The 16,755-nt window shown below is 55.6% G+C and overlaps 3 protein-coding genes across 4 annotated transcripts; 1 reads left to right on the plus strand and 2 right to left on the minus strand.

Annotated features, from left to right (window-relative positions):
• Nucleotides 1-986: 986 nt before the first annotated feature.
• RAB24 (RAB24, member RAS oncogene family) lies at nt 987-3,270 on the minus strand. 2 transcript variants are annotated; one of them, XM_032269935.1, is made up of 8 exons: nt 2,709-3,270; nt 2,556-2,624; nt 2,283-2,361; nt 2,113-2,180; nt 1,933-2,032; nt 1,664-1,714; nt 1,471-1,523; nt 987-1,345 (listed from the first exon to the last, which is right to left on the minus strand). In XM_032269935.1, the coding sequence occupies exons 1-8, from the start codon at nt 2,823-2,825 to the stop codon at nt 1,202-1,204; spliced, it is 681 nt and encodes a 226-aa protein (XP_032125826.1). In that variant the 5' UTR covers nt 2,826-3,270; the 3' UTR covers nt 987-1,201. The 2 variants fall into 2 exon arrangements, with proteins under 2 accessions (XP_032125826.1, XP_032125827.1); XM_032269936.1 differs by having other exon boundaries at nt 1,461-1,523; nt 2,709-3,269.
• A 34-nt stretch (nt 3,271-3,304) lies between these two features.
• PRELID1 (PRELI domain containing 1) lies at nt 3,305-7,286 on the plus strand. The gene is made up of 5 exons (XM_032269938.1): nt 3,305-3,618; nt 4,157-4,382; nt 6,204-6,317; nt 6,426-6,504; nt 6,750-7,286. Exons 1-5 carry the CDS (start codon nt 3,527-3,529, stop codon nt 6,896-6,898), a joined length of 660 nt encoding a protein of 219 aa, XP_032125829.1. The 5' UTR covers nt 3,305-3,526; the 3' UTR covers nt 6,899-7,286.
• Nucleotides 7,287-7,541: 255 nt separating this feature from the next.
• Nucleotides 7,542-12,997, minus strand: MXD3 (MAX dimerization protein 3). The gene is made up of 6 exons (XM_032269939.1): nt 12,168-12,997; nt 11,788-11,893; nt 11,070-11,099; nt 10,827-10,941; nt 8,112-8,295; nt 7,542-8,034 (listed from the first exon to the last, which is right to left on the minus strand). The coding sequence occupies exons 1-6, from the start codon at nt 12,235-12,237 to the stop codon at nt 7,919-7,921; spliced, it is 621 nt and encodes a 206-aa protein (XP_032125830.1). The 5' UTR covers nt 12,238-12,997; the 3' UTR covers nt 7,542-7,918.
• Nucleotides 12,998-16,755: the final 3,758 nt, after the last annotated feature.

The following is a 16,755-nucleotide window of genomic DNA, read 5'->3' on the forward strand; positions in this document are numbered from 1 at the left end:
TCCTGTTGGGAGTAGCTCGTGTCAGTTTCAGTCTCCCTCCACAGGAAGCCTCCATCACTCATGAAGGAAGTGCAGTTTTGAGGAATTGGTTTTTTAAAAGGAAGTGGAACCAAAACACTCTCTAAGTGTGAGTCTGACCATATTGGCTAAGTTTTATATTCTTCAAAGGCAGGTGTTGTCAACTGCAGAGGACTCGGCCTAGGCCTAAAGGCAGGAAAGCAGGGGCAAAGAATAAACTAAGGCAAAGCCCCTGGACTGGGGCCACACCTCCCATACCGGAAAGAGCTACAGTAAATTTCCTTCTGGTTGAACAGGAAGTGTTCAATAACACCTGATCCCTCAGAAATGTATGGACCTTCAAGGCCTAATACTTTGGAGGACACTTGGGAGTTTGCTTCCCCTTGTGACTTAGTCCTGAACTTCTGCCCTTCCAACAAAAAGTGCTTGGGAAGATTGGGAAAAACATTTACTACTAGAATTACTCTTGACTTAGGATCTCACAATCCTTGGGCTGTGTAGTAGTCACCTTATTTTACAGATGAGAAACTCAAGCTGAGGGTTTAAGTCCCTTTTCTAAATTGGAACCAAATCTGGATCCATTAGACCTTTCTGTCTTACAGAACTTAGGACTTTTCTACCATTAAACCGCATTGTAGGATGTCACTGGGATGCTCAGGACCTGAGTCACAGGTCTGACATACGGGCCCAAACATGACAGATGCAGTAGGGCTGGTCAGACCAACCTGTATAAAGTGCTTGACCCTTTTATCTCAACACAGCTCTTTTCAGTACTCAGAGGGAATATAGTGAGCTTTGTACTACCCCAGCCCCAGTATCTCAGCTGTAACCCTGGGAAGAAGTCTTGTTTTCCAAAGGAAAATAAGAGATAGGAAAGCCTTAATATAAAGCAGTGAGGCCAGCTGGGTGGCCCCAGAAAGAACTAGGTGTCTTGACACCCAATCCACACAGCAGGGAAAGGGGCTGGGTGTGATTCACAGTGCATTGATTTTATTTACAGATCAGAAGCCACTTAAATAATCTGCAGACACAAGTGCTGTCCAGGGCAGAAGCCTGGGGTCCAAATCAGCCCTTATCCCTCCTCATGCCCACAGTCAGCCCAATGCTGCCTCCGTTCCATGGGCCAGCACAGGCAGGTGCCACCTCTGCTGACATGAGGACCTGGGTTAGCTCAGACATTTGACTACCCAAGCCCAGTAAGGAGCTGGGTCCAGCCGCTCTGGGGAACTCCTTTAACTCTCCCAGGCCAGGTGAGTGGTGAATCAGTGATGACAACAGCTGTAAAAGTAGGGGTTTGCCTTCTGGCCCAGGTCCACGCCCTTGTCCTCTGTCAAAGAAAGAGGTGGCAGCTCAGCACCATTCTGTTGGGATCAGGTATCAGGAAAGGGGCTAGATGCTGTGGGCCTAGAGTAAGTCTCCATAAAGGCTGGGGAAGCACACACCTGTCATCACCTGGAAGGCAGCCACACTGACGTAATCCTCTGCCACTTTCTGGAAGAGCTCATCTGGCAGGAAAAATGATGATCAGTGAGGGCCCAATGCCAGTAGTCCTGGGATCTCCCAGTGACCCAGCCCTCTGTTCCCTAATCAGCTTCCTCTGGTGCCCCTGCCTGTTCCTGCTGTGAGGCCCCAGCACAGCACTCACCCACACTCTGGCCTGTCTTGCTGGATGTTTCAAAGAGCTGAGCTTTGATATCTGTAAAGAGAAGTGACTAAAGCCTCATATCTGAGAATTAAATAAGCAGACAAAAGGGAGGGCTAGCAGTTCAGGGACTCTTCTGGATGCCACAGTTCAAGGAGGCCAGGAAGCCCTTCTAGAGTACCTTGCCCTAGCAGCCAAGGCAGTCTCTATTTTCTGTGATCCACCCAGACAGCCACACCCCCCCACCCCCCCAAAGGGCGAGGAACAGCTACTGTCTGCATAGTCCTGGACGTCATGGAAGTCCACACGTCGACGCCTCCGGTCTTCTTCCAGCAGGTCACTCTTGGTGCCACATAGGTATATTTGGCAGCCCTGAGACAGAAGACAAGCGTCACCTCCACAGACCAACAGAACCCTAGCCCTTGGTCTTTTGGTGAGGTCTATTCACCTACCTCCTCTAGACTGCGCAGTTCCTTCACCCAGAACTTTGCTCGCTCAAAACTGCTGCTGTCTGTGAGGTCTTGGTGTGGGGCATGCAGGAGACACAACCAAGTGGTCAGGGGCTGTTCTCTGGCTAGCCTGGCACCCACTTCTTGTGGGTCAGCCCAGAACTCCCCCTTACCATAGCAGACGATGGCAGCCTTGGCACCCCGATAGTAGATTCTACTCATAGCCTCATAGCGCTCAGAGCCTGCTGTGTCCTAAAGAGAAGGAATAGGCTCAGCCCTGGTCTGAGTCAAACTTAAGGCCATGTTCTCCAGACCCCACTATTTTCCAGATAAGGAAACGGGTCTATGAGAAACGAGTCTGTGAGGCCACAAATCAACCAGTAATAGGCAGGACCTAAGCCTCCTCAAGAATGAGTCTCCCTAGAATAGATGCCCAGGGAACTTACCCAAATACCTAATGTCACAGTCCGGTCTCCGACCGACATCACCTTAGCCACGAAGGCGGCCCCGATGGTCTGCAAAGAGAGGGAAGAGATCGGGACCATAGGTGCAGATTACGCCCCCCGCCCACCGTGCCTGGCCCCTCCGGGTGCACTCACGTTCTGATAGGGCCCCACCAGAAAGCGATCGTGCACGTAGCGCTCCACCAGGCTCGTCTTGCCCACGTACTCCTTGCCCAGCATCACCACCTTGACGTCCACGCGCTGCCCGCTCATGCTCCCGGGGCCGCTTCAGCCACGTCAGGGTCCTGAGCGGGGACGGGAGGCGAACCCGGATCTCCGCTCGGCCCAGGCAGCGCCCAGGCCTCAGACCCCAACCCCAAACGGCGCCAACCAACGATTCGAGACAGCGCGTCGGGGTCGAGCTCTGGCTGTGGCCTTGCACTTTCGGCAGTGCCCAGTGTGCCCCCGCTGTTCGGCCCCGGGCGCCGATTATCCTTCGAAGACCCCAAGCCCCGGGGCGGCCTGGGAGCGTGCGGGACAGCGTCCTCAACAGCGCAGCACGCCGCCGCGCAGCTCGCTACTCCGTCATTCGCTCGCCTGCCCGGCTTAGGCTCAGTTCCGGCTCCGAGTACCAATCGAACCTAGGGTCTCCTACAACCCGGCTCCTACCCGCAGCGCCGCGACGCCCGCGGGAGGGGGCGAGAGGGAGAGGGGGCGGGGCCGCAAGGTCACGTGGCGCGGGCGCCGGAAGCGGTGGATACCGTGTGGCTGCGCCGGAAGTGGCGCCCAGCCGGACAACTCATGGCGGCGGCGGCAGCAGCAGCAGAAGCTGCTTGGGCGCGGTGCGGTGGTGACTGAGTTACGAGCCTGGCGGCGGGTGTGCGCCGAGCTCCGGCCCGGCCCGGCCCCCGCGTGCCTCCCAGGCTCCGCACCCCTGATGCTGCGTGGGTGCTGAGCCCTCTCCGGCCGGGACGATGGTGAAGTATTTCCTGGGCCAGAGCGTGCTCCGGAGTTCCTGGGACCAAGTGTTCGCCGCCTTCTGGCAGCGGTACCCGAATCCCTATAGGTACGTGGTGTTTGGGAGAGCAAAACCCCACCATCTCGCTATTTGGAGATCGAAGTGTGGATAATCCCCGAGTAATGGACCAGAAAGAATTCGACATCGAATCCTACGTAGACCTTATCGGGGAAGCGGCCAGGCCTGCAAGGTCCTGAAGGGAGGCTGGGCCTGGGTGGTGGTTTACTTGATATCTTAGTGTAAGGTTCTTTTCTCAGGGTGGGGAGACAGGAAGAGGCTGCAGTAGGGGAGTTGGGAGGGATCTTGGGGTTGGAAATCCTATTCCTCTGCTCGTGGCGCTTTCCTGAGGTGCAGTAAATCATGAGGTCTATTCCTGCTAGAAGGCCCAGGAATCCAGGTCAGCCAAATGGCGGGAGTTGGAATTTGCCCTGGGATGGGCTCTTAACTCTGGCGTGAACCATGGCACATACCACTCTGCAAGGTTACAGGAAGGCCTCTCTGGGCTTGGAGACTCCAAATGGGAATCACCTTGGGCAGTCTCTTCGGGGCAGGCTCCTGAGGGCCACCTTCACTCTGATACCTGCAGCAAACATGTCTTGACGGAAGACATAGTACACCGGGAGGTGACCCCTGACCAGAAACTGCTGTCCCGGCGACTCCTGACCAAGACTAACAGGATGCCTCGCTGGGCCGAGCGACTGTTTCCTGCCAATGTTGCTCACTCGGTGTACATCCTGGAGGACTCTATTGTGGACCCACAGAATCAGACCATGACCACCTTCACCTGGAACATCAACCACGCCCGGCTGATGGTGAGACACCTCCTGCTGTGATTCTGCCTCCCCCACCCCCAAATAGAGCTCTTCAGATACGTGTGTCTAGAGAGCCATGAGGGAGCTTTGGTGGTCTGAGGCAGGTCTGGGTTACTGAGGAGTGACAACTGTAGAGTATGACCTCACATTTTCTTCTTTCTAGCTGGTCACCCTCTCTGGACCTGTCTGACTCATTCATACAGTAGGGGAGGGGTACCTGTCTTACTCAGTTGTCCTAAGTTCTAAATGCAAAGCACTCCCATCAGGTATATGGCACAGCAGTGATGCTGAGTGGGGGAGGCAGTGGTTTTCCTGGTTTTGTTTGTTTTCTGGTGATAGAGTCTCACTCTGTCGCCCAGGCTGGAGTGCAGTGGCACAATCTCACCTCACTGCCACCACCATCTCCTAGGTTCAAGCAATTCTTGTGCCTTAGCCTCCTGAGGAGCTGGGTTTACAGGCCTGGTTAATTTTTTAGTATTTTTAGTACAGACTGGGTTTGGCCATGTTGGCCAGGCTGGTTCTGAACTCCTGGCCTCAAGTGATCTGCCCGCCTCAGCCTCCCAAAGTGCTGGGATCACAGGCGAGAGCATCAGTGGTTTTCAAACAGGAGCCCATCAAGCCATAAGGTACCTTGGATATGTCTCCGGAAGAGGCTTTCAGCCCTTTTTCTCACTTTGACTAGAGGAGTTTCACTGTTATTTGTCTTACCTAAATGGACTTCTGCCTGAGATTTGGGGAAAGGGCATTCCATATACCTTTGATCTATTGCTTTTAAGAAACTTTTAAACTTACGGGTTAAGGAATATCCTACAGTATCTTCTTATATGTGAATATCCTGAAAGCTTTCAGCGAATTCTCTTTCTCAGCTTATTGTCCCAATAACCTTGAGAGGTGGATATTACTCTCTTGTGAAAAGATAGAAATGTGATTCATACAGGGCACTGTCCCACAAGGTCTGAGAGTGAGTGGGTATCTTACTCTGCCCGAGGGTTGTCTGAAGTCATCTCAGATGTTACAGAAGACCACCATGTCTGTGTTTGGTAAATTACTAAGATAGTGTTCCAGAGGTGTGAGAAAGGTCTCTTAAGTATTTTTCCTGGAAAGGAATGTTCAACTTTTTCCTATCTAATAATGAGAAGTGTGATGATTGTCTTTTTTTTTTTTTTTGAAATGGAGTCTCCCTCTGTCACCCAGGCTGGAATGCAGTGCTGCATTCTTAGTTCACTGCAACCTCCGCTTCCTGGGTTCAAGCGATTCTCCTGCTTCAACCTCCCAAGTAACTGGGATTACAGGCACCCGCCGCCACACCCAGCTAATATTTGTATTTTTAGTAGAGACAGTGTTTCACCATGTTGGCCAGGCTGGTCTCAAACTACAGACCTCAAGTAATCCACCTGACTCAGCCTCCCAAAGTGCTGGGATTACAGGCGTGAGCCACCGCGCCCGGCAAATGTTTGTTTTTATTTGGACTGTCAGGAAACTCCAGAACTGCAGTGGGTGGAAGCAGGTTACAAACACTGGATGTGTCTAGAGGCATGAAAACAAAAATCCAGGAGCAGGATGGGCTGGAAGGCCCTTTGCTGATCTCAGGAGACCTTATGCCTTCTAGTTTTAAGGGTCAGAAGAGAGGTTTTTGAGAGCAAAATGACCTTGTTTATGGCTTCTTGCTCTGTCAGTACCACTTGGGAGTGCAGTCAGTGGAAGGAATGGATTTTCATTGTATTGCTTCCCCTCATGAAAAGAGACAGGCAGTCAAATTTTTGTGCAAGTCGGCAAAATGGAAGACTGTATCACAATTGTGGTTGGCCTGACTCTGCATAGGTGGTGGAGGAACGATGTGTTTACTGTGTGAACTCTGACAACAGTGGCTGGACCGAAATCCGCCGTGAAGCCTGGGTCTCCTCTAGCTTATTTGGTGTCTCCAGAGCTGTCCAGGTGAGCTGTGTTGTGGGGGTTGCTGGGGCTCTGGGACCCAGGGCTTTCAGTTTTGGGGCTGGGGTCAATGGGCAACTCAGTATCCTTCCCTTTTTCATCTTTTGCCAGGAATTTGGTCTTGCCCGGTTCAAAAGCAACGTGACCAAGACTATGAAGGGTTTTGAATATATCTTGGCGAAGCTGCAAGGTGAGTGTCTGGGTATGTGGAGATTCCTCATAGGGAGAGGCTCACTCGGCCTAGTGAGTGTGGAGTCTGGGTTAGTCATTGCCCTGCTCTGAGCTGGGACTCCTCATCTGTACTGGGTGTGGGAAGAGGGTGAATATCACCTTTCTAGTGGAGCCTGGCCCAGGGAAGGTTGGTGTCATGGAGGAGGGAAATTAGGTGGGTGTTTCAGGCACCCTCTGAAGCCAGCCACCTGCCCTTTGCAACAGGTGAGGCCCCTTCCAAAACACTTGTTGAGACAGCCAAGGAAGCCAAGGAGAAAGCAAAGGAGACGGCACTGGCAGCTACAGAGAAGGCCAAGGACCTCGCCAGCAAGGCGGCCACCAAGCAGCAGCAGCAGCAGCAGCAGTTTGTGTAGCCAGCCTACCACCACCACAGCACCCCAGACAGCTTGGCTTAGCCCCTCTGCCCTCCCTCCCTTGTACTTTATCAATAAAAATCAACTTCCAGCCCTATCTACTGTCTGGGTGGTGGGTTGAGGGTATCCAGTTTGGCATCCACAGTACACCAGCACGTTTTCCAGTCTGAGCCAGGTCTGCTTATTCTCCCATTGGGCAGCTGAGGACCCAGGCACAGAGGTGCAGTGACTTGCCTCAGGCCCCAGGTAGCCTGGGTGAACTGGCGATAAATGCTAGACGGGAAGCCCCACGAGGGAAGGGCTCTTGGTTTTGTTCTCTGCTGGGTCTCAAGTACCTGGAACAGTATCTAGCACTTAATAGGCACTCAATAAATACTTGCTGAATTCAGTCAGTCCTAGCTCTGGAGTTGGAAAGCTTTGGTTTGAATCTTGACTTCACTGTTTTTGGACCTCAGGCAAGTCACATCATTCAGCCTTATTTCCACCATCTGTGAAGTGGAGACAGAACAGCCTCCGAGTTGTGAGGATTAACTGCACTGACTGGCACAGCCGACAGTGTCAGTGATGGGAACTGATCTTATTTCCTCTTCCAGTGGGTTTGTGGTTGGGAGTTTCCCCATTTTCATCAGGTGAGACTAGGACGGGAAGTTATGAAAGAGGCTTTTAATGAAGATACTGTACAGTTATGTGAGGCAAAGGCCAGGGGGCCTTGTCCAAGAAGGGAAGAGGCCCAAGAGGCTTCCTGTTCCCTTGAAGGCAGCAGAGCCAGGTGCTTGGGCTCAGGCCCAAGCTGCCTGCCCTGCAGGGGTTTAGGGAGGTCCTGATGAGTCCTGCCTCTTCCAGAGGGCCTGCCTGGCAGCCAGCAGCAGGGTATGGGGGAGCACCTGTTCCCACACAAGGGTCCTTTTAGTCCATTCCAACAGAGGACTCCTAACAGCACTTAAGGCTTGGGGAGAGCTCATCCCTGGCAGGTGGGCCTGGCACGAGCAGAGGGCAGAGGCCCGCCCTGGGTGAAGAACATCATAGCCAGGCGCCGCTGCTGTGCGAGTAGCTGTGCTCCTGGCCCGCGATGAAGCCCCGCAGCAGCTCAGCCTCACCCCCAAACACCAGGCTCTCCACATCCACCTCCAGCTCCTCTGCGCAGGGAGGGGTCCAATCAGAAGACCTGGCTTGCCCCGAGGGCCACACAACCCCTCAGCCTCGGGGCACTCACCTTGGTCTGAGTCTGACCGCTCGGAGGAAAGGCCTGAGGAGTCCAGGCTATCCGCCCGCAGCCGTTCCCGCTCGGCTGCCCCTGCCAGCCCCCGGAGCTGCTCCAGCTGCCGCTGCAGGCTCTGCTGCTTGCTGCGCAGCCTCTCCTTGAGCTGCCGGGCCCGCTGCTCCTGCTCCTCCAGTTTCTGCAGATCCCAAAGGAGCAAGGGATTGGGGTCAGCGGCCTGGGGGCTTGAGTTGCACCCCAACACCACTCAGTACTGGGCCATAGCCACAGGGCTGACGCCTACTCCAGGCACACGGCAACTAACTCCAGGTCCCAGAGGGTTGCACCCACATCCTCCAGAAAGCAAGCCCCTTTCCCACCATGCACACGGCCTGTGAGGATGCTGCCTAGATTGGGGGTGGGGAGCACCACAATCTCAAAGGCCTTTGGGGCCTACTCAGGGTTAAAGGATTGGAGTCTATATAGTGTCCAGCGGTGGGAACTGGGGGAGAGGTGCACTGGTGCATGGACACTTTCTCAGGTGCCAGGTATGTGCTGTCACAGGAAACAGGCCTGGTGCTACCAGGTCTCCCCATTTTTTTTCTGGTGGATGTGGGTGGCGTCGTCGGGCACCAGGACTGAGGCGCGGTGGCATAATTTCCACTCACTGCAACCTCCGCCTCCTGGTTTCAGTTGTTTCCGGCCTCAGCCCTCCCAGTACCTGGGATTACAGGCCCCCACCACCATGCCTGGCTACTTTTTTTTTTTTTTGAGACGGAGTTTTACCTCATTCCCCAGGCTGGAGTGCAATGGCGGGCCTCGGCTCACTGCAACCTCCGCCTCCCCAGTTCAAGCGATTCTCCTGCCTCAGCCTCCTGAGTAGCTGTGACTACAAGCGGATGCCACCACATCTGACTGATTTTTGTATTTTTAGTAGAGACAGAGTTTCATCGTGTTGGCCAGGCTGGTCTTTAACTCCTGACCTCAGGTGATCAGCCTGCTTTGGCCTCCCAAAGTGCTGGGATTACAGGTGTAAGCTACTGCGTAAGCCCGGCCCCCACATTTCTTCACGAGAAGCTGGAAAGTCAGATTTTTCATGTGAAATGTCTTTTGAGGGGTTGAAAACTAATTTACATTTTAAGAAAACTACAGAACAAACAAAGGCTACCAGTTTGTAGCTCCTGGTCATGATCCCTCAAGAGTGCAAAGGCGTTAGCACCCTCCCTCCCATCCCCCTACCTCCCACCAAGCTCTGCCAGCCCTGAAGTTCTAAGGAAGGGAAGGCCAAGGGCTCTCCCAGGCAGAGCCCTCAGTGGCAGAAGCTTACATTCGGTCACTCAACAACAAGGGGAAAATTGGGCCATGAGGCCATTTGGACTGGGCAGAGAAAGAGGAGTAAGAGCTACTGAGGCGAACATGGGAAGGAAGAAACGTTGAGGCAGAGGGAGCCTGGGAAGAGCGTGGAGCATTGAGCTTCTGTGGGGAATAGGGAGAGATGAGGCCGAAAGTACAGCCTACTAGCAAGGCCTGGGTTATGAAGGGTCTTGAGATTCACAGGAAGTAAGGAGCAGAGGCTTTGTCCTGTCAGGGGCGATTGGGGGGTTTTCAGCAGGAGGTGGGTCTGGGTAATCTGTGTGCTGCAGAGATCATTCTAGAGCAAAGTAGAAGACAGCCTGGTGGAGGCAAAACAGGAAGCAGGAAGGCCGGGAAGAGGCTGGTGAATTAGTCCAAGAGGGGGGAGATGGAGCCCCAGAAAAGGAGCATCCCCAGGTCCTGCCCACGGGCCACCCAGCCCCTGAGGGGCACACATCATCCATCCGAGAACCAGGCCAGGCCAGGCAAGCTCCGTGTGAGAAACTGGGCCGTTAACCCAACCAGTGTTATTCAGCCACAATGATGGTAATAACAGACACCTGGGGGGCGCGAAGCTGTGGTTTATTTGCTGATAGCACATAGGTCTATGTGTGCCACAGCCCCCAGTGCCTAGAATAGGGCCTGGCCGAACCAGGGCTCAATAAACACTTGGGAGGAGATAATGCAAGCTAGGGACCTGGGCATGGATCCTGAATCTGCCTCTGATCAGCTGTGCGACCTGGCCCTCCGCCTAGCTGTGCCTCCATTTATTCTTCTGTCAGGAGGGTCAGGAGGGCAGGAAAAGTCCTGTGGTTTCCAAGGCCACAGGGCTGCCAGGACTACTGGGCCTTTATTCAGCACACCCATTCTTGACCACCAGAGGGCACTGAGCTCAGCCCCAGCAGCAGCAGGGGTCCTGGGAATGACTGGCATCTTCTCAGTCCCTTCCTCTCAAGTCTCTGGAGCTGCCTCCCAGGTGGCACCAGGATAGACTGCCCATAACAGGAGGCTTTGAAGGATGGGAGAGCAGGAGAGCAAGGACCCCCACATACATCCCATCACAAAATTCAACAGCCATCCCCTCCCATCAAACAGGAGGAAAGGTTAGTCCAGACGGGCTAAGTGACTTGCCCAAGGTCTCACGGCTGAGATCTAAGTGATAACAGCTGTAACAGCAGCAATGAATATTTATAGAGTGAACTCGTTTAAGCCTCAACAACCCTCTGAGTTATTGTCTGATTTTTTTCCCCATTTAATGGATTTGGAAAGTAAAAGCTCAGAGCACAGTCCCAAGTCACACCTCAGGCCTCGTTCCCCAGTCCCACCAGCCCCTCCATACACCAGGGCAAGCCAGTCCCGTGCAGCAGGGGGCTTCACCTGGATGTGCATCCTGGCACGGCGCAGCAGGCTCAGTGTGGTATATCGAGCACAGTCAGCCCCCAGGGGCATCTGCTGTTTCAGCCGCTCCAGACACCGCTTCAACTGGGCCCTCCTGTGGGGGAAGAGGTCTGGAGGGCAGTGGCAGCTCCATCTTGCTGGCCACAGGAATGGCAGGGGATGGAAGATCAGAGGGAGGTGGCTCCTAGGGGCTGGCGCTGTCAGGGCAGGGCTGGGACTCACCTGCGCTTCTCCAGTTCATTGTGCACAGACCTGCCAATGCCAGAGACGATGGGGTGAGGGGGAATCAGCTACTACTCATGCCCTCAATCCCAGGGCCCCCAGTGGCTCAAGAGCCACTATAGATGCCTGCCCCAAACAAGACCCCTGTGAAGACTTCATGCTGGCCTGAGACACCAGAGTTCCCTGCCAGGGTGAGGGGAGTCAAAGACACAAAGCCAAATGCTTAACAGAAGCCTGCCCGGGGCGGGGGGGCGGGTATGGGGGTCCTAACAAGGCCCCCTACCAGCTGGTCAGGAAGGGCTTCCCAGACAGAGGTGACAACTAAATGCAGAAACAGAAGTTTCCCAAGCAGGTAGTGGAGGGAGAGGCATTCAAATAGGAGGGAACAGCATATGCAAAGGGCTGGGGAGAGGAGAGAAAAGGAGGAAGCCAGTGGGGGAGGTGAGTGGCCTGATGCGTGGAGTGCCGGAGTGCGAGTGGAATTGGGACCGCCACTGTTGTCTGCAGTTCCTGGCACATCTAGAGGTGCTCAAGAAGTCCTTGAACGAATAGAAAGGTGTGAGTGTGTTTGGAGAGAGGGAGATGGCAGAAGGGGTCTGAATGCTTCCCGGAGCAGGACACCTGGCCCAAAAGATGCAAGCAACAAGTGGACAGAGGAGGGCCCGACCAGGGGCGGTGCCCACCCCACCCCCACTCCCGCCGCCCCGGCGCTCCTCACCGCCCGCTGTACTGCGCGCCAGGAGCCTCGGGAGGTCGCTTCTTCCTCCTGTGGATGGGGCCGGGACTGCGGTGCGGGCACAGGGACGCATAACCATGCTCGGCCTCTGCCAGAGAGAGCCCCCGCCCGCGTCAGGCTGGGGCTGGACCTGGTCCCAGCGGGAGCTCCAGGCACAGCACGGTTCAGGAAAGGCTTTTGGCGCCAGGACCATTTCCCTAGCCCTCCCTGCTCTACAGCCCCGGGGTCCTCTCGAGTTGAGGGCGGGACGTCCCAGGGTTACTGTCCTAGGGCCATGCATCCTTCAAGCCGGAAGCCAGGTCCAGTCCAGGGCCGTGTCAGCGAGGTCGCCGCCCGGAATCCAGCCAAGGGTTCTTCCTCACCTCTCTCACGGCGCTCCAGGAACTCGGCCGCCTGCAGCAGGACCTGGATGTTGCTGGCCACAGGTTCCATGTCGGCGACAGCTGGCGGCGGGCCGGCCTAGGGAGCCGGCCGGAGCAGCGGCTGCACCACTTTTGTTACAAAGTAACTGACACGGTGCAACAAACACAAGGGCCCGCCCCGCCCCCGGGACGCCCCGCCCGCGGGAACGCCCAGCCCTTGGCCCCGCCCCTCTGAAAGCTGCCTCGGAGCCGCAGCCCAGATCCGGCAGCCGCCCGGCTCCGAGTGGTCTTGGAACCTCCACGGGCAGGTAAGGGCGCCGGCTGCAGGCCTGGCCCTGGAACGAACCCTCAGGCTGACGGGTGCTGATTCTTGCTCGCTACTCTCATCCACTCACGCCGGCTCATGGGCGTCTTTGATCTCAGCTTCCAGCCCCGTGCTGGTTACTATCCCCGCACGTAGCAAGGCGCTTTGGGGGCCAGACGGTCCCCTGGAGGCCCCGGGCCCAGCCGCTGCACGTGGGCGCCGCGGGGGCGGGGTCTGCCGGCCGCCGCTCGCCCATTCGCCCATGGCCTCTAGAGGCTCGCTGTCGTCATCCTCGGGGCGGGGCCGGGAAGCCTCTGATGCCCTATTGGCTGGCGCTCCACCCCGCCCTCTCCCGCCGCTGGTCCACACGTTCCGGCGGGAAAAGAAGCAGGTTTCAAATTTGAAAACCCGAGCGATGGGGCGGGGTTGAGCGGGGAGCTGAGCCGCAATGCGCAGGCGCCGGCGGAGGGGGCCGCGGACCCGGCCCCTGCGCTCCAGAAATCTGTCCCCACGCCTGCATGCCATCTGCCCCCGAAGGCCCCCGTGGGCCCCAGTTTCTTACTGCGTCGAATGGGAATAATCTCTCGGCCCCCCTCCTCTTCTGTTGGGACGCTGTTGTTGCTACGAAAACGCCAGTGGGGTAACAGCTTCCCAAGGCAGACCATACCCTGGAAGCACCCGAAATGGCTTTTTCCGGAGCCCTGGGTTCTGGTGTCCACGGAGTTGGGCTCCTCTCCTGTCACTGATGTCTCAGCTGTGTGTGACTCTGGAAGCAACCTCCGTCTCTAAGCCCCAGGAGCCCTGCGACAGCGTTGAAGGATCGGACCCAATGCCTTTGCAGTGCCCATGGCATGAAGGAGCCGCGCATCTCAAAGGCCAATGTAACCAGAGGCCAGCGTTTGCCTCCTAGGCAGCCCCTGCTTGCCTTACTCAGAGTCCATGAACTCTTCTTGAACCTGACTCTCCTAGCCCGCCGAAGGAGTGGCTGTGATGACTTCTCGGCGCAGCACCAGTGGGTGGTGCCACATCTGGGGACAGGAGATGAAAGTAGCTGTAGCAGGGTGGAGCATTACTGCCAGCTGTGGGCCGAGTCTGTGACCCAAGTAACCCCAAAATAGAGAGGGGAGAGAAGTCGGGGGGATAGATGCTTTGTAAAGAGACAGTCCTTGTAAATACCACAGGAACATGTCAGGCCTCAGCTCCTTGGTGAAAAAAAACAATTTTTTTTTTCTTTTGCCCAGGCTGAAGTGCAACAGCTCCATCTTTGCTCACTGCAACCCCCACCTCCCGGGTTCAAGTGATTCTCCTGCCTCAGCCTCCCCAGTAGCTGGGATTACAGGAGCCCACCACTACACTCAGCTAATTTTTGTATTTTTAGTAGAGATGGGGTTTCACCATGTTGGCCAGGCTGGTACTTAACTCCTGACCTCAGGGGATTGCACCCCACTCTTGGCCTCCCAAAGTGTTGGGGTTACAGATGTGAACCACCGCACCTGGCTGGGAAAAATCTTAAAGTTTCTCTAAGAGTTGCTCATAGAGGAATGACTGCCTGTCCAGACAGGAACTGCTGCCAGGGACGATCCATCTACCCATCTGCCTTTCCTTCAATGAGATACTCGCTGAGCACTCACTGGACACCAGATGCTGTGCTCGGGACTGGAGGACATACAATGGGCAAAAGCACACAGGGTCCCTGACATTGCAGAGCTCATAGGCTTGAGGGGGAGAGACCAATACAGTCACAGGAAGGTGGAGGTCCGGCTGGACAGGTCCTCACAGGGAGAGACCTTGCCCACGGCACATTCTAAGGAACATTTGACCTAATCGGGAGGTCAGAGAAGGCTTTTCTGGGGAAATGGATGAAGAGGTGTTATCTAAGTATAGAAGAGATGAAAGAATTCTAGACAAACAGCACACGGAAAGGCTCTGGGGCTGAAAGGAGTGTGGCAGGAGTGGTATGGTTTATACAGAGCAAATGGCCTGGTGCAGGCTAACAATGGGGAGATGCAGGGCCCAGAACATGCTGATGGGTTCCCCCAAACTCCTGCCTGCAATCAGCCATGTCTGAAGGAAGGAGTCACAAGGCTTGTGAATGAATTTCCAACTTTATTTCACTAAAGTCAGCACCACGTGGTGCAGGCACGAACCTCCTCAGACATCTGGGCCCCAGGTGGTCTGGCCTCCAGGGTAGGATAGAGGTGGGGAGGTTCTGAAGAAGGAGAGTTATCAGAAGAGGGAAGCATACATTAGCTAAAGACATGGCCAGGAGGTGGTGGAAGTCAGGCTGGACCTGCAGGGGGGCTGGAGTGCCCACGTCAAGGAGTTTGGACTTCAACCTAGGAGCTGCGGAGCAGTCTTGAGCCAGGGACAGCATGCGAGCTGGGGTCAAGGCCACTGGCCAGGGCCAGACAGGAACAATTCATCCCGAGGAACAGGGCGTGGGGGATCTGGCCTGGACCAGCTGGGCTCCCCACCCCAAGCCCTTGCATGTCCCCTGCACCCCTCTGAGAAAATGCTAGAGCTAGTGGCCTCTGCACAGGACTGGGCAGAGGAACTCCAGTGTCCCCTCAGCAAATGGCCCAGATCCTCTGCCCTGGATTCTGCAAGGTCCTGTGCTGTGCCCTGTGACCTCCCACCCTACCCAGCCCACCGTAACTGGGGCTCTGCTGCCCGTACTTGCAGTGCAGGCTTTACCAGGGACTACGGTTCTCTAGGTTCCAAGAACAGAGTTTGCATCCGTGCCCTGAGTGGGAGGTGAGAAGGGAGACCGGCACCCCATGCCTTTGTCCCAATCAGGACGTCTTGAAGAGGGCAGCCACCGTCCTCCTCCATCCCATGGACAGGGTGCAGGAGGAGATGGCTCTGCGTTCCCCAGATCCCTTTCCCCTTCTCCGCTACAGGGGAGAGTCGTGGCGGGGAGTCGGGAGCCTGGCGCTGACCCTGGACCTCTGCCCAGCCTCCTTCCTGGGCTGCCCCCAGCCTCCCCTCTCCCAGAGAGCAGCACTCTGTAGTCACAGAGCTAAACAGGTCATGGCCCTGCTGAAGGACAAACACCCCCACTCAAGGCCCACACTCCCATGGCCTTCAGGAGAAAGTTCGAGCTGGGCCGTACCCCTCCTCCTGCCATGGCAGGGGACGTGCCATGCCCTTGCCCACCTCCCTGCCTCTGCCATCTTGGCTCAACGTCACTTGCTCCAGGAGGTTCCCAGGCCTCCCTCCTTCAGCACATCCTCCCAAGCAGCAGTGGGCCCTGTGTCCCTCAGGGTCAGCCTCTTCCCACAGACCGTGACCTCAGCGACAGAGCAAACCAATGCCAAACAGAGGCTTGGCCAGGCCGTGGGCCAAGGGTAGGGAAGGGCTGGTGGGCCTGTGTCTCCATGCCCACAGGATGTGGGGGAAAGAAGCAGTCAGCAGACCCCCACATAAGGCTACCTCTGGAACACTCCCCAGGCTGTTGCGGCAGTGCTGCATAATGACCAAGATTCGGGTGCCAGCCAGTCTCTCGCTTAGTGTCACAGGGGCTAAGCCATGAGGCCAGACCTGGCTAGATGGGTCTCAGAAGTGCCTGGCAGCCCCTGCTATCCTAGGTGGAATGCTGCAATCAGGCCTCTGTAGGATCAGTGTTATGGCCACTTTTTGTTTTTTTGAGGTGGGGTCTCGTGACGTCACCCAGGCCGGAGTACGGTAGCACAATCAAGGCTCACTGCAGCCTTGACCTGCTGGGCTCAAGCAGTCCTCCTGCCTCAGCCTCCAAAGTAGCTGGGACCACAGGGGCATGCCACCATGCCTAATTTATTTTTTGTAGAAATGGGGTCTCAATCTATTTCCCAGGCTGGTCTCAAACTCTTAGGCTCAAGCAACCCTCTCTCCTGGGCCTTCAAAGTGCTGGGATTACAGGTGTTGACAGTCCCAGCTTTTTTTTTTTTTTTTTTGAGATGGAGTCTCACTCCTGTCCAGGAGGGAGTGCAGTGGCTCGATCTCGGCTCACTGCAACCTCCACCTCCCAGATTCAAGCGATTCTCCTGCTTCAGCCTCCTGAGTAGTTGGGATTACAGGTGCCTGCCACAATGCCAAGCTAATTTTTTGTTTTTTTGGTAGAGACGGGGTTTCACCACGTTGGTCAGGCTGGTCTCAAACTCCTGACCTCAGGTGATCTGCCTGCCTCATCCTCCCAAAGTGCTGGGATTACAGGCATGAGCTAGTTTGCCTGGCCAAGTCCCAGCTTCTTAAGGTGGAAATGTGAATAATTCATTTTATTCCTTCTTTTCTTATGCACTACTTTTA

The sequence above is a fragment of the Sapajus apella genome, unplaced genomic scaffold, assembly GCF_009761245.1.
Source record: "Sapajus apella isolate SASKATOON/1434 unplaced genomic scaffold, GSC_monkey_1.0 scaffold200, whole genome shotgun sequence".
Lineage (NCBI taxonomy): Eukaryota > Metazoa > Chordata > Mammalia > Primates > Cebidae > Sapajus > Sapajus apella.

What these genes read in the sequence shown, in the direction of transcription:
- RAB24 (XM_032269935.1), bottom strand. Translation starts at nt 2,825, where the DNA reads ATGAGCGGGCAGCGCGTGGACGTCAAGGTGGTGATGCTGGGCAAGGAG. An exon ending in TGGTGGGGCCCTATCAGAAC is followed by an intron (nt 2,625 to 2,708) that starts GTGAGTGCACCC and finishes CTCTCTTTGCAG; the next exon opens with ACCATCGGGGCCGCCTTCGT. An exon ending in CAAGACAGGCCAGAGTGTGG is followed by an intron (nt 1,524 to 1,663) that starts GTGAGTGCTGTG and finishes TTTTCCTGCCAG; the next exon opens with ATGAGCTCTTCCAGAAAGTG.
- PRELID1 (XM_032269938.1), top strand. Translation starts at nt 3,527, where the DNA reads ATGGTGAAGTATTTCCTGGGCCAGAGCGTGCTCCGGAGTTCCTGGGAC. An exon ending in CGGTACCCGAATCCCTATAG is followed by an intron (nt 3,619 to 4,156) that starts GTACGTGGTGTT and finishes TGATACCTGCAG; the next exon opens with CAAACATGTCTTGACGGAAG. An exon ending in TATCTTGGCGAAGCTGCAAG is followed by an intron (nt 6,505 to 6,749) that starts GTGAGTGTCTGG and finishes CCTTTGCAACAG; the next exon opens with GTGAGGCCCCTTCCAAAACA.
- MXD3 (XM_032269939.1), bottom strand. Translation starts at nt 12,237, where the DNA reads ATGGAACCTGTGGCCAGCAACATCCAGGTCCTGCTGCAGGCGGCCGAG. An exon ending in GGCGCGCAGTACAGCGGGCG is followed by an intron (nt 11,100 to 11,787) that starts GTGAGGAGCGCC and finishes TGGCATTGGCAG; the next exon opens with GTCTGTGCACAATGAACTGG. An exon ending in GCGGTCAGACTCAGACCAAG is followed by an intron (nt 8,035 to 8,111) that starts GTGAGTGCCCCG and finishes CTCCCTGCGCAG; the next exon opens with AGGAGCTGGAGGTGGATGTG.